The sequence below is a fragment of the Danio aesculapii genome, chromosome 5 (assembly GCF_903798145.1).
Source record: "Danio aesculapii chromosome 5, fDanAes4.1, whole genome shotgun sequence".
Classification (NCBI taxonomy): Eukaryota; Metazoa; Chordata; class Actinopteri; order Cypriniformes; family Danionidae; genus Danio; species Danio aesculapii.
The window spans coordinates 51,207,383-51,222,103 of NC_079439.1; the positions used below are offsets into that span (position 1 = coordinate 51,207,383).

A 14,721-nucleotide genomic window follows, 5' to 3' on the forward strand; every position below is an offset into this window, starting at 1 on the left:
CTTTCATTTACATTGTTTGCTGATATTATTCAACAATACTAGCATAAGTCCAGTACTTGGTGTAAGTTAGTGCTGCTTTGCCTTATGGTCAGTGACTGTATTATCATTAATAACGTTACTTGTTGAGCGCAAAAATTCATAACATACAAAACCGTAAAAAATGAAATCTTACCTATGAAATGTTATGCATTTATGCTTTGTTTGCTTGTTACTACACCCATACACAGTGCTAAAGTCCAGCATCTTCACATTGGCTTTAGTCTTGACTATTGGAGTTGAACAGTATTTGTTCTGTGAGCACGGTACAAATGTGGCGGCGCTATTGACACATGCTCAGGGTCAGTATGTGATATCTTATGTGATATATTGTGTATATATCTATGAGCATGGACATCACTTTTACAGCATTTATTAATCATAGTTCAACATTTACAGCAATACAATCCAAATTCATGTTTGCTGACATTAGCTAATGCACTATGATTTAACATGGACTAGCAATGAACTATTTTTTTCCCATTAACTAATATTAACAGAGAAGAACAAATACTGTAATAAATGTATTGTTCATTGTTTGTTCATGTTAGTAAATGCATTAACTAATACAACCTTATTGTAAAATGTTACCAAACAAAACTTAGCTTGTATTGTCTGTGTAGCCAGAATATGGTAATACCTCTTACATGTTCTGTTAATCAACATCAGTAACCATTACCACAACATAAAGAATATAATCTACAATGATTTTTGTTCAATGACTGTCAACCTGTTAACTCATGATGCTTATTTTAGCATCATTAAATGTCAGTGTAAACAAACATTAAAGGCCTTTTAGATAAAGAACATGTTTCATAATTGCAATAAAGATGTCTTTTGTTGATATTAATCATTTAAACAGTTGCAGGACTTTCAACAATCCGTAAATAAAGGCAAGGTTAAAAACAAATGCTCCCTAAATCTGTGTGATTAGAAAATGTATTTGTGTATGTGCAATTACGTGTTATGGTGTGCTCTGTTTTTATTTCTTCAAAAGGTGTGCGCTAATTACTGCCTGCCAAGGCTTAAATGTCGACGAGGGATCTGCTAAAGGCATACATTCCCACAAATATTCAATTTATTCACTACAGCATTAGGGATGAATGAATAAATGAATCCACATATCAAATAAGAAATTTGAAAATGCTCTGTGACTTCACAAACAGTATAAATGAATCAGCATACTGATTCATTTAGTGCATTGCCACTTAGTGCATTGTCCCTAAAGTTTCTAATCAATCAAGACTAGCTGATTCAAGCATGCTGTCAGGTTTTGTTTTATTTTTTTCAAATAAACAAATAATTATGTCAAAAATCATATCTTCTTAGTATCCACTTTTTGTCAGTTGTGTCTTGAATGAACATGAACAGAAAATGCATGCTTTTGACTGTTGGGCAAAATGTACACATTTATTCTTAAAATGACAGCAACCTATACCTGTCTATTCATTCATTCATTCATTCATTCAAGTCTCTCTTTCAGAGGTCGCCACAGCGAAATGAACCACCAACTATTCCAGCAAACGATTTACGCAGCGGATGCCCTTCCAGCTGCAACCCAGTATTGTAAAACACCCATAACCACTCATTCCCACACACACTAATACACTACGGACAAATTTGTTTATTCAATTCACCCCCAGCAGGCACAGGATGTCAACATGATGTCAGATTGACGTTGTACCCCAACGTCATGAGATGTTGCATTTTGTTTGGAAATGAAAATCGGGTTGACCTCAGAACCCAGCATCAGGCTGACGTCAATGTCCAACGTCAGACAGACATTGCATTTTGGTTACTTTCCAACGCAACCTAAAAACAGCAAAATATCAACGTCTAATAATGTTACAGATTGACATTGTTTGGACGTTACCACTATGATGTCTATCGGACATTGGATTTTGGTTTCCATACATGATGAATAAATGTCAGTATTTGACATCAATATGTTGTTGGTTTAAGATGTTGGCTCGACGCTGGATTTTGGTCACTTTTCAACACACAAGCACTGCGTAAAACGTGCTGGATAAGTTGGCGGTTCATTCCACTGTGGCGACCCCGGATTAATAAATGGACTAAGCCGAAAAGAAAATGAATGAATAAATGAATGATGTTGTGTGTCTGCTTGGCCTATACTGCTTGTCTTTGGATTGTGGAGTACACCGGAGCACCCGGAGGAAACCCACACGAACATGAGGAGAACATGCAAACTCCACACAGAAATGCCATCTGACCCAGGTGGGACTTGAACCAGCAACCTTCTTGCTGTGAGGCGACAGTGCTAACCACTGAGCCATCGTGCCAACCCTACCTGTCTATTATTTTTGCTAATTAAACACCAAAAGACAAACAAACAGCTCACTTCTGAATCACTTTTCTACCTTAACAAATATTTTGTATTAATTCATAAGGAAAATACCAGTGTTTTATTTTAGATTTGACTTTTCAAATACTATTCAGTTTCCTTCCTGTAACATGTAAAGTCCTGGCTGTAGCTTTTCTATGTGTGCCCTTTAAAAACGACTCTTTTGAAAATCTGTTGAAAAGGGACTGTGTATCTGTTGAAAATCTGTGTAAGGGACAGTGCTTACTTGTTAAATTTTGCGATGAAGACCTTTATATGGCTGAAGTCAGGTCTTTCTGCAGGATCTTCAGACCAACAGCCTTCCATTAAGATGGTCAGCTCTTCACAGTGCCGGCTGTTGTCTGTGGTGGGCCTAAAGTATGGTTTCTGGCCATTCCGCACCTTCTGAATTATCTCTGTAAAAAAATAAATAAACAAACCAACAATGAAATAAACACCTGTCAATGCAGAAAAAAATTATTTTAATACATTCATTTTGGGGTTGTCACCTTTGGGACTAAGATCCATTCCATCAACATAAAACGGCCCGTTCCGGAGTGCTATCTCTTGTAGTATGATCCCAAAACTGTACACATCTCCTTTCTGAGTACCTTGGGGTGGATGCCTATCATATATCAGCAACTCTGGAGCCGTCCAAAGCTTTTCTGAAAAATCGATTTGGTAGGCAGAACTTTATAAGCACTGGTCAACGTTCAGTTGAAGTTTTAACCATCAAAACATATAATCTCAAAAGATTCTTACTTGCATACAGTGCATGTGAGTCTTCATTTTCACAGGATGAACGGAAGCTTGCCAGACCATAATCTGTGATTTTCAAAACGAAGCGGCTATCCACCACACAATTAGATGATTTCAGATTGCCATGGGAGCCAATGTAACTGTTGTGTAGATAATTCATTCCCTGGCAGCACAGACATTAAACACAACATTATGTCTTTCCCCACATTTTATGGAGCAAATAGTGCAGTTTATCCATGGACCACTGAAAAGCATTATACTGCAGTGTATAATGGTTTCATGAAAAGTCAGGATTCAACAAATGTTTAACATTTAAGTGAAGAGAGCTGTATAATGATACACTGTCTTTAAAACAACCTATATTGCAGGGGTAGGGGACCTATGGCTCAGGAACCACATGTGGCTCTTTGATCAAAATTATGTGGCTCTCCAGCTGTCTCTCTTCAATCATATTTTTAAGTTTAAAAAACTATCACTAGAAATGAGTTTTCTATTGAAAATGCAATTACAATTCCCTTTTTATTGTTTTTTTTTACAGCAAAATGAATAAGAACTCAGTTTACAATAACAGGACGTTTCAACCAATGTGCGTGTGTGGCGCTGTGAATTAACTTGAATCGCCACACTAATAAAGGGCAAGCAACTTACATTTCTATGGTAACCTTGCGCATGTAAATTTTTGAGTTGTGCATGGACATAAATTAAGGTTTTATTTACAAATAAATAAAGGTTTTGTTGCATACACACACTCCAAATGGCTCTTTAAATAAATGCATTTGCCAAAAATATCAGAAATGGCTCTTTGCTGAAAAAAGGTTCCCGACACCTGCTTTTTTCTATAAACACTTATAAGATGAGCAGACACTGTCTGTTGTTAAATTTACATATACAGTTGAAGTTAAAGTTCTTTTTAATGGAAACTCAACAGATTTTTCTCAACATATCTAAACATGTCTTTTCCATGATGTCAGTACATAATATTTTACTCTTCATTTTGCAAGATATTAATATTCAGCTTAAAATGCAATTGCCTGACTGGGCTACTAAGTTAGGTAACAAGGTACTTATTTAGGCAAGTCATTGGACCACATTGGTCTGTTCTATAACCAATCTATATATATATATATATATATATATATATATATATATATATATATATATATATATATATATATATATATATATATATATATATATATATATATATATATATATATATATATATAGATATATATAATATAATATAATATATATATATATATATATATATATATATATATATATATATATATATATATATATATTTGTTACAGGGCTAATAATATTGACCTTAGAAGTTTTTTCCAGGAAAGAAATATAATAGGAAATAATGTAGCAGAATCCCTCAATCATAAATTAAGAAGTATGTGAAAAATATGTAAAAAATAATTATCCTTTTGGGTAAAACTTTTTTTTTGATGGTCCCTATTGCACATTTTGTTGACTAAACGTTGCATTGCAACTACATGCCAATTACTTCTCATTTGAGTATTAGTAGACTGTCTGCTTAATATCTGCTGATTCTGCTTCTTCAACAGACATTTAACTGACTATAAGAAACTTTGCAAGTACATGTCAACTTGCACTAACCCTAACCCCAACCTAACAGTCTACTTATAATCTATTAAGAATAAGTTGACATGTAGATGCAGTGTAACTTAAATTCAACAAAATGTGTTAAAGGGACCATCAAAATAAAGTGGTACCTCCTTTGGTCTAATAATCTTGTCTGTATAATTTGATTTTGTTTTTCACCAGAGCACCACATATGAGTGCACTCTGATTGTTTACCAACGATGCGTGATTCAACTACTACCTCTACAGATACAGTTGGTTGCCTGGTTGAGGTTACAAATGAGTGTACATTTTGTTGATTTTCTGAGTAGGATGTGTTTTATCCAAGATCTGGCAACAGGAAACCTTGTAATAACATTGACATTAGTCATATAACAAGTTTTGGGCCATACAAAATTCTGGAGTCTCCCAGGAGACATAATAAAATGAGAAAAATACGGTGTCAAATATTAGAGACGTCTAGGGAAAAAAGGGTGTATTCACAGGTATGCATTGAACAGTAACTTATTTGTTACAATACCAATATTATAAATTAATCAGCTCGAATGAATTCGGTCTGTCAATCATAAAATTCAGGTGGCTGTAGTCTACGTATTTTTTTCTGATAGACAAGTGCTATTCTAAAACAAATGAAGCTATTTTTTAATCCATCTAAAAAGCAAAAACATGTTTGTGTGTTTAATTGACAATTTACTTTATTGTAGCTGCAGTCTAATAAAACAACAAATGCTTTTATGTACCTGGGCACTCAAGTACCTTGACATTAAACAAAAGATTGCTTTACATTAATGGAGGGAGAATTTAGAGAGAAAATGTTTTCCTTTTCCAAAATAAGTCATGCTGTCTTTGATGCGAGTCCATTTCCTTTTACTAATGGAGCTCCTATCTAAAAGCAAATAACCAGCCCACACTTCATGATTCTGCTTCCTGTCTGGCTTTTCAGAAATACATTAAAAGAGGCATGTTTTGTTTACTTGGTTGCATTAAAATAAAGATTTAATATTATACATAAAAAAATGTAATAGCTGAAACAAAATAGTTAAAGTGTGTGTGATTTCTAAATTTGTCCACAGTTTTTCTTACAAACCTTCACAATGTCATTGATCAGTGAGTATCGGAACATCCAGTCCAGGTTGATGCTCTCATTTTCAAGGATGTCCTGTGAAAAAAAAAAAACTGGACGTCAACACTGAGAAGCATCGAAATACACAGACTTTATGTACAATTTGAACATTCAAACAAGGGATCAGCACAACCAATAAATAGGCAGAATAAAATTAGCATTAGCAGTACAATTGTCAAAATAACAAAAATGGATATTACATAGTTAATAGTTAATATTAAAGATATTTTAAGCAAATAAGTTTCAGCTGATTTGAGTGTTTACCTGTAGACTTCCCCTAGGGCAATATTCTGTCACAATGCAGATGTTTGGTGGATCGATACAGGCGCCAATAAACCTTGTCAAATGGTTGAACTGCACATCTCTCATCTATACATAAATATACAGCAAATCTCAATTAAATACAATAAACAACATTTAGTCATCAAGTAATAACCTTTAAACAATTAAATTTAAGTTTAATGGTATACTAATAAAAAGAGGACAGTAAAGTGTTTGAAATAAATAGATAATAGAGGGAATAACTTGACCACAAATCTAAAGATGTAGTTCCAGCCACACAAGACTGCAATGCTGTTTGCAAACATTTGTTGGAACATTGGATTCAGAAAACATCGAATCACTGAACGATGTTCTTAATGAAGGAATTGAGATCTAACAATGGTTTTGGGAAGTGCACCCCAGACCACTGCAAGGATGATACTTAGATTACTGCTTTACACTACATATACCAAGTCATGCAACTCAAGATTCCCATCAAAGCTGAGCAGGTTAGAACTGATGTATCGTATCAGAAGTATTGTTTCCCGTTGTGTAATGAGAAAACAGATTACTGCTGCCCACACGGTGCAGAAATGCACATATTCTTGCGCAGACCTAGAAAATTTATTTCGTTTCAGTTGGCTTTCATTCATTTGGTGTTCACGCACAGCTTTTTGGTCAAGATGAGACTAGACGCAAGCCAATGCAAGACAACAGCACAGTTGGGTTTTGTTGGTGCTAGTTGTTTGGCATTGGTTTGGTGTGCCCCAGCCTTAAAACCTTGTGATTTGAGCCTCGCTACTCAATTTCTGATTAGTTGTTTGTTGCTAAGCTGATGTGAAACTGACGTTTTGACACAGTGACGAGATCCTGGAGCGCAAGTGTTTCGAAACACTGCACCAAAGCATGATCCGATTCCCAAGCACCCAGGTCACGTGACTAAGGTGTTTCGAAACACCAAGTCACGTGATTAAAGCGAATCGAAGCATCGGCCATTTCAGAAGCATTTCGAGACCTGGCGAATCTGTGTTTGACTGACAGGGTTGGAACAAAAACTCTATAGCCTAGTCGACCATGAATGTACACAGAGTAACTGTGCTGCAATTGGCCCGAGGTCGAATCCCGACTTGTACAAATACTCTGAAATTAAGACTTGATTTAATTTAGTAGTGTTACTTGACCAAAACAAGACATATTTATTCACAGAGTGTTCATTCGGATGTCAGACCAATGTTAAAACAAAACATGTTACAAGAACAGAGCATTTAAAAACTAACATCTATAGCTGCATCACCCTGGATTCAAACCCATTATCTCAGCATGCTAGTTTGGAACTTTCACTGATTCACTAAATCACTTGAAGATCGTAGTCAAATGCAGGCAAATAGTCAGGTCAGGCAGCAAAACAATATAAAACAATAAACAAAGAAAAGGTCAAAAACAGGTGTGTGTGTGTGTGTGTGTGTGTGTGTGTGTGTGTGTGTGTGTGTGTGTGTGTGTGTGTGTGTGTGTGTGTGTGTGTGTGTGTGTGTGTGCGTGTGTGTGTGTGTGTGTGCTGTGTTTATAGTCCACCTGATTAGTCCTGAACAGCTTCAGGTGTGTGTGTTTGCAATCAAGGGGATCTGGGCCAGGTGTGTGAGTGAAGTGCATGATGGGATTTGTGGTGCAGTTAAATGGGAGTGTTCTCCAGCAGCCTGCAATAGCAACACTACTGGTGATCATAACAACTGCATTTAAATTACAGATGTGAAATGTTTCTTCACCCAGAGTTTAAATAAAGACTTTAGAGTACACAAGACAATTCACTTGTAAAGATTTGGATGGGAAAAAGTGTAATGGTCAATATGGCTTCTCTTGTGAAGGAAGCCCTGCCTTTTAATAAAGCAGCCAATCATCGATCACTATAGATTCATGATTCTCCGGGGGAGGAGCTCAGTCAAGTCTAGTGTTCTTTATGTTTTAGCAGTTTCATCGTTATGAACCCTCAAGCATCGGTAAACATGTAAAATCTCGGTGAATACTTGCCTCACAGATATAAGAAATACATCTACATAAAGCTTGAAGTATCAACCTAAAAAAGCTCATGAAACACCAACTATACATGAAAACAAATGTTCTCTGGTTTTGTAATCTCTATGAAACGAACGAAAGGTACAGTCCATCCTGTCTGGCCTCATGAATTCCTGCCTCTGTCCTTCAAATGCAAATTACATGAATACACTTGAATGCCCACAAACTTGTAAACAAAGAAGCCTGTCATTTTGTGAGGAGATTTGCCATCAAGTTGGTAATTACTTCAGAATACAAGCATGATTAGATGAGGCATTATACAAATGATAATATTGTGCAACAGGTAAATGAAGCTGGTGTCAAGATTTTTATTGTGTTAGTGTGCATAGAGCTAGGGTAACCTGAAATTTCAGATATTAAATTTAAGTGTATTGGAAAACTAGAAAGGCATTTCAAAGATTACCACTAAGTGAAATTACTTGCATTAAAGGGACTTTGGCTAAAGTTCTGTTTAGATGGATGATAAACCAGGGTTAAGCCCAGTGTGAAAAGCCCTTACGTGACTATATAATTGCCATATTGTGATAGTATAACAAAACTTATGGTAAATTAATAACAATCACACTTCTTCTAATAATCAGTATGTTTGTGTCATGTAAACAATTGTATTACTGGTGTACATGTAAACAAAGCCATATGCCTGAAGTCAGTCAAGGAAAAACACCTTGTAAAATCCAGCCACTCTGCCTTCCCCGACCTCTGCGCTTATAGCCTCATAATGGCTTCCCAGCCCCCTCTAAAGAATGCATGCATGTCTGTGTTTTATATGTGTGTAGAAATGGGGTGGGGGTGTTTTAACCACCTTGGATAGCAAGGCTGTCAAGTGGGGTCAAAAGTGATGGGCTAAACCCACACATAACAAGCATGCCTTCTTTCCTCTACCCAGATACAGACAAAGATAGACATTTACACACAAATAATAAAAAAGACAGACATGACATCTCTGTTTCATTCGGTTATTTGTCTTACATGCTTTAGTTCAAACAGCACTTGTCTGGTGAGTTCAATCCTCTTCTTGTTCACATGCTTGATGGCCACCAGGTTGCCCTATGGTAAAAAGAATGAAGTGTTAAAAAGAATAAAATCTTAAATGTAATACTGAGCTGCCACATTTAGAAAGATCTGTCATTTTTATCTTCTTTACACTGGACAAATTAGCATACTACAATATGCTATTTCTCTTTCATAGCACATGCATTTTAGAAGAAACATATCCTGACTCTCCTCAGCTATAAAATAATTAAAAAAAAATATCAGCAACAAAATAAATAACACTAATAATTCCACTTTGTTCTAATAGGAGGTGATGTGAAGAAAGTAAGGTTCTCTTATTGATATCACTGTAATGAAAAACTAATCATACACTGGACGAAAAATGGCATGCACAATAATGAATTTGATCAGTGGCTTTGTCCTTGTCAGTGGCTACAGTGATAGCATAAATATTCCGCTGGCTCAGTGGATATTTGATGCCTTAGTGTCCTTTTCAGCTTACACTGCCAGACAAAGAGGTGACAGTGACTTCTTTGTTTATTTAGTGTACATCACACTTCTTTCCACTAATCAGCTCTTTTGGAGAAACCCTCAATGAACTCTTGTTGGGTGAGCCTACAAACTTATTTCATTTTCTTTAGACATGTGGTGCTTTAAAATCTAGGAGGCTGCCTTCTAACTTTATTTGCTATATACACAATATGTTGTACGTGTTGCTTTATGTGGGTTGCATGTGGGGGAAATGCAAATATTGTGGTCTTAAACACATTTAAAATTTTTATGCACATTTTCCATTAACATGTTCCATTAACATGTCCATTAACACCTCGCAACGATGTAATTGGACAGCATCTCGCAGCATCGCACATAACAAGGTATACCTTAATAAGGTATATAATAGGTTTACAGTATATATAAGGTTTAGTTTGGGGAACACACCTAGAACTGGTATATCTTTAGTTAAGCTTATCTTATCCCTTGCTTATAATATACCTAGGTAACATTCATTAATTTTTTTCTATTTCAGAGGTCGCCACAGCGGAATGAACCGCCAACTATTCCAGCATATGCTTTACACAGTGGATGCTCTTCCAGCTGCAACCCAGTACTAGGAAACATCCATACACACTCATTCACCACACACTCATACACTACGGAGAATTTAGCTTACCCAATTCTTTTATACTGCATGTCTTTGGACTGTGGGGGAAACTGGATCACCCGGAGGAAACCCACACAAACACAGGGAGAAACAAGCAAACTCCACACAGAAATGCAAACTGGCCCAGCTGGGACTCGAACCAGTGACCTTCTTGCTGTGAGGTGACAGTGCTAACCACTGAGCCCCTGAGGTAACATTTCAAAATAATATTCCATTAACAATACATAACAATCAGCAATACGTTGTTTACTGCAGCATCTTTGTTAACATTAGTTCCTTTCAAGAGAACTTGAGGAAGTATTGGGAATATCAACATGGAATTGCATTATGAAGCACATGTGAAATCAGTTCAATAGACATTATCACATAGTGTATGATACCATGACAAGGATATTTTTGACATGACATATTTATCCTAACAGGAGTAAAAGACCAGTTTTTAAAACATATCAAGTTAAATAATTTATGATGCACAGTATCAAAATTTGATTTTTTCAGATACTTTTCAGATAACTAATTTATTGGTAAAAGTCCGGCACACAGTTATAAATTCCTTAATTATCTGACAAAACCTATTTAAATGGTAGCTCAACTTTTCAGTTTACACGGCTAATTGATGAGCCATTCTATGTAACTGAAAGATTAATAGAAATCTGAAATTTCTATAATATTGCACCTTTACTATGTAACTAATTCATTCATGTTCCCCAGAAAGATTAGTCTTTTACGAAGGACAAATGCAACTCAGAACACACCAGAGACCAGTCTCGAGATCCTGGTTCCCTTAGAATGGAAACTGCTGCCAACTGTTCCCTTAGTAGACTCTGACAGCTGAATCTAGACTAGTATGATACCATCTGGTCAGATCTTTTGAAATCCAAATCCCCTAAAGGATAGTTAGTCTGCATTATTTAGGGCAACCGGAGCTGGGAACACTTCCCAAAAGACATTATAATATGAACGGCATCTGCGCTTATGTTAGTTTGTTTTTATTATTCCTAAGGTTTTCATAATCCTGGACCAGGCCATATCCTGAGCAGCTGCTGTGGTAGTCATGGAGGAGGGGAGAGCATGAGACTGATTCCTGTAAGACCCCAGAGGCAGAGTCTTCACATCGATCCTGAAGGGTCAGCCTGTACAGTGGCCGGTGACCTCTTCCACCTGCAGCTTCTCCACGATGGATGTCCAGATTTCTCCAGCCTCCAGTGCCTAGACTGCAGCTCTGCACAAGAAGTTTGGCCATAGGAGAAATGGTCGTACCCAACTGAGCCTGGTTTTTCTCAAGGTTTTTTTTTCCTTCACTTTTGTCAATTAGTGAAGTTTGTTCCTCGTCGCTGTCGCCACTGGCTTGCATCATTCGGAAGTTGTGGTGCTGCACATCGATGGATTTGCTCTTCAGTGTTTGGACTTTCAGCAGTGAAAATTAAACCACACGGAACTAAACTAAACTGAACTTAAACTCTAAAATTTGGACTGACACAGTTTCAATTTACTATAATCTTCTATGTTAAGCTGCTTTGACAAAATCTACATTGTAAAAGCACTAGAGAAATAAAGATGAATTGAATAGAATTGAATATTGTGGCAGGAGCTGAGTCCCATGGAGTAAAGATTCCACCCGAGTTGTTGGAGTTGATTTGGTGGGAGTTTGACCAGATGGAGGTGGTTGTTTCTACATGCCATTTCACAGATCACTCTACCGTTGGGAGTTCTAAAGAGGGGCTGCCAGTATGGGGTCTATATGTAACTAGTAACTTCAATTTGCCCAGTCTGAGTATGGTTCTCTTCAACAGCTCTCACTTGGAAGCTTCCTGTTAAGTGGGACCTTCTCTCTCAGGCAAGGGACACATCATTCTCTCCTATCCAGAGAAGAACCTGCCATGTGCAAACTGCAGGCTTTGGGTCCTGCTCTCTGGTCTATCAACTGAAGTTTTGCAGACAATGCTCAGCTCTAGAGCGCCCTACACTAGGAAAGTGTACACCTTCAAGAGTAGAGTTTTCCTTTCCTAAAAAAAGAAATTGACAGCTAGACCCAGCTGTACGGTCAGTTCAGTGTTGGAGTTACTTCAGGATTGGATCTCCACAGTGTTATACCACTTCAATGAATAGAAAAGTCTTTACCTGCTGCTTACAAGGCAAGTTTAGGTGATGTATCATGTGGAAGAAAATGATTGGTGATACATTTCCTATTAAGACTGTGGCCTGCAAGACATGCAAGGTTTCTAAACTGGGACTTAGTCACTGCCTTGGCATCCCCAGCTTTGACTCCCTTTAAGCCAATTGAGACTTCTTGAGCCTTAAAAAGTGTTTTAGGGATGCTCAGCATTTGCAAGCTCTCTGACACCTTTTAGACTGCAGCCCTGTGTCTTTTCTATTTGGCCAGAGGAGAACTTGTCACCTGACTGAGCCTGGTTTTTCTAAAGGTTTATCTCCAATTCTGCCTGTGGAGTTTTGGTTCCTTGCTACTCACACCTCTGGTTTGCTTGGTTGGAGTTGGTGGAGCTCTTCTTTGGTGCATTGTCCTTCAATAGTGATATTTGTATTAAACTAAACTGAATCTGTTTCAATTTAACTTGAACTACATTAGCATTCTACCATCACCCTGTGCCTTGCCTGACATGCTAAAATGTTCTACAATCTGAAATATAGGTTTTTCTTTTTTTACTATTCATCTATGTAAAGCTGCTTTGAGACAACCTGCATACAATATAAATAAATATGACCTGACTTGACTAGTTTTCATCTCATCTCTTAAGATAGCAACAGCTGATCGGTACAGTTCTAATCTACATCTTCTAAGATGTTTCCTCCTCCTGGGTTAGGTCAGGGGAAGGTTGTGTCATGTCAACATGACCTATGAAGTACAATAGGTGAAGTCAAATATATTTAGGGAAGGTATGAGTTATCACAATTCACACAGAGAAATACATGCAACATATTTCGAATGTCAAAGAAAAATAACTAGAATCTGGATACAAATAATAAATAATACATAACAAAGTACATAACATTTAAATAATCAAAGAATAATTATGGTAAATTATAATGAGCACAGAAAATATAACAATAATTAAGATTTTCATATACCACATATTGTGTGACAAGATGTTTTTTTTTTAACATGTTTATGAGGTTCTATCAACCTGACATGGATTCCACCCAAGGGTCCCAGGTGTTGATGTTTTAACTGTGCTTACATCATTCACACTAGAAAAACTGTCATAGTTGTTAACAATACCATGATGTAGTAAACTCCAGCGTTGGATGAGTTCCATGTAAACGGAATAGCTCATGTTAAGACTGTAACCATGGTTCCCTGAGAACAAATGAGACACTGCATGGCCATGCCATACTTCTAGCATTGTGCTGCATGAGCTTTACAGTATTTAAGTTACAACATCACACTTCACATCCTACATCCCACTATGCAATTTGACTGATTTCACACATGCTTCATGATATACAAGTGCTCCCAGTCATAAAATGAGATGTTAACATTATCTTTTAATGTTAGTTTATGTTGGCTATGGTCCATTTAATATAATAATATTTTTTAAAATACTTTACTACAAGATTTTAAAATGAAATTAAATAATAACTATAGAACATAATAGCTTTAGAAATGCGTTTCATGCTAAGTTTATGTTTATACAACTAATCTTAACTAGACTTTTATGTGGCAGGCAATCACTCGACTGCCATACATAGTAAATGAATGAATGAATGAATGAATGAATGAGCAAATGAATTAACATTTTTAGAGATACCTTATGAGTTGTAAGCTTAGCAACATAAACCACATTCCTATAATAGAATGAATGAGGTAGCTGCCTATGTAGAGAGTGAGAATGCTCACTTGTATTTGGAAGCCCCATACAATCAATGTCACAATGCTTAATTAGAAAAGATTAGAAAAATAATGTACCTGCACACTCCAAAATCTTTCTATCATCTTCAATAGTGGTATTTTAAGACTGTGATCCACTTGTCATAGCATATAAACACACAACATGGTGATTTAACTTAAGGAGCTGTAAAGCTGCATTAAAGTGTGATCTTAAAGCAACACATTGAGTTGGTAGTGCACCCACTCTCCATTTCTCCAGTGAATACACATGTGTGTGGGTGTGCAGCAGAGGGAGGATGTCAGAAGAACTCAGCCTTACCTTAAAATAGCCTGTTTTTGCAAATAGCTGATATTTTCCATGAGCTGTTATCAAGGAGCCATAGCTGGAACCTCTCTGGAAAGGAAACACAGAAAGAATGCAACACCAAAAGACAAGGATCTGATGTCTGAAGATACATTTTAATGCTTCACACAAAGATTTTTCCGATGGCTTTACCTACACATGACAGCTT

General features: G+C 36.6%; 1 protein-coding gene across 1 annotated transcript in view; it reads right to left on the reverse strand.

Annotated features, from left to right (window-relative positions):
- npr2 (natriuretic peptide receptor 2) overlaps positions 1-14,721 on the reverse strand; it is an 88,415-nt gene that overhangs the window by 36,837 nt on the left and 36,857 nt on the right. The window contains 7 exon segments of the mRNA XM_056458442.1: positions 2,628-2,796; positions 2,890-3,045; positions 3,143-3,302; positions 5,841-5,912; positions 6,141-6,245; positions 9,177-9,254; positions 14,529-14,603. Of these exon segments, the coding sequence (XP_056314417.1) occupies positions 2,628-2,796; positions 2,890-3,045; positions 3,143-3,302; positions 5,841-5,912; positions 6,141-6,245; positions 9,177-9,254; positions 14,529-14,603 (815 nt within the window).